Source organism: Galeopterus variegatus, unplaced genomic scaffold (assembly GCF_000696425.1).
Source record: "Galeopterus variegatus unplaced genomic scaffold, G_variegatus-3.0.2 Scaffold14830, whole genome shotgun sequence".
NCBI lineage: Eukaryota > Metazoa > Chordata > Mammalia > Dermoptera > Cynocephalidae > Galeopterus > Galeopterus variegatus.
The window spans coordinates 17352-18160 of NW_007740941.1; the positions used below are offsets into that span (position 1 = coordinate 17352).

Consider the following 809-nt stretch of genomic DNA (forward strand, 5'->3'; position numbering starts at 1 on the left):
ATGTATTTCTCTTCCCAGGTTAAGAAAACAACGGAAGCCACCTTGCAGACGATACAAGATATGGTCACCATCGAGGACTATGATGTTTCTGAATGCTTCCAACACAGTCGTTCCACAGAGTCTGTGAAGTCTACCGTCTCCGAGACCTACCTGAGTAAGCCCAGCATCGCCAAGAGAAGAGCTAACCAGCAGGAAACCGAGCAGTTCTACTTCATGGTGCGCCCACTGCTTCCCAAGCCACTCTTGACAGAGCCCAGACCGAGGGGTCCCAAGTGCTGCTTCTGGGGTCACATCAGAGTCATCTGGGGTTCTTTATTAAGATACAGACTCCTGCCTACCCTCAGGGTTCCTGATTCAGTCAGTTAGGGTAGAGTTTAGGAATTAGTTTAGGAGTTAGGAGGTAAAGGACTGCTCTTAAACAGTACCTTTAAATTTTAATGTACATACACGTCACTAGGAGAGCTTGTTAAAATGACAGTCTGATTTGAGTAGGTCTGGGGAGGAAGAGCCTGAGAGTCAGCATCTCTAGTAGGCTCCCAAGCAATGGCTAATGCTGCTGGTCTGCAGACCACACTTTGAGTAGTAGCAAGGTTTCAGGATCAAGAAGATAAAAGTGGCTGGATTTTAGATCTCCTCTGAGAAGTTCCTTGACATTGAATAATTTTTAAAAATTAAAAATTAATCTTGCCTTTTGCAGAAACTCAGAGAATATTTGGAAGGCAGTAATCTCATCACAAAACTTCAAGCCAAACATGACTTGCTTCAGAGAACTCTCGGAGAAGGTCAGTTATTTGGTATAAATGGGAAGG

The 809-nt window shown here is 44.4% G+C and overlaps 1 protein-coding gene across 1 annotated transcript in view; it reads left to right on the forward strand.

The window, feature by feature from the left end:
• LOC103582079 (SLIT-ROBO Rho GTPase-activating protein 1-like) overlaps positions 1–782 on the forward strand; it is a gene marked incomplete at its 3' end in the record, with an annotated part of 8003 nt that extends 7221 nt beyond the window's left edge. The window contains exons 3-4 of the mRNA XM_008563764.1: positions 19–216; positions 698–782. Coding sequence (XP_008561986.1) covers positions 19–216; positions 698–782 — 283 coding nt within the window. The remainder of the gene's footprint in view (positions 1–18; positions 217–697) is intronic.
• Between the last annotated feature and the right edge of the window lie 27 nt (positions 783–809).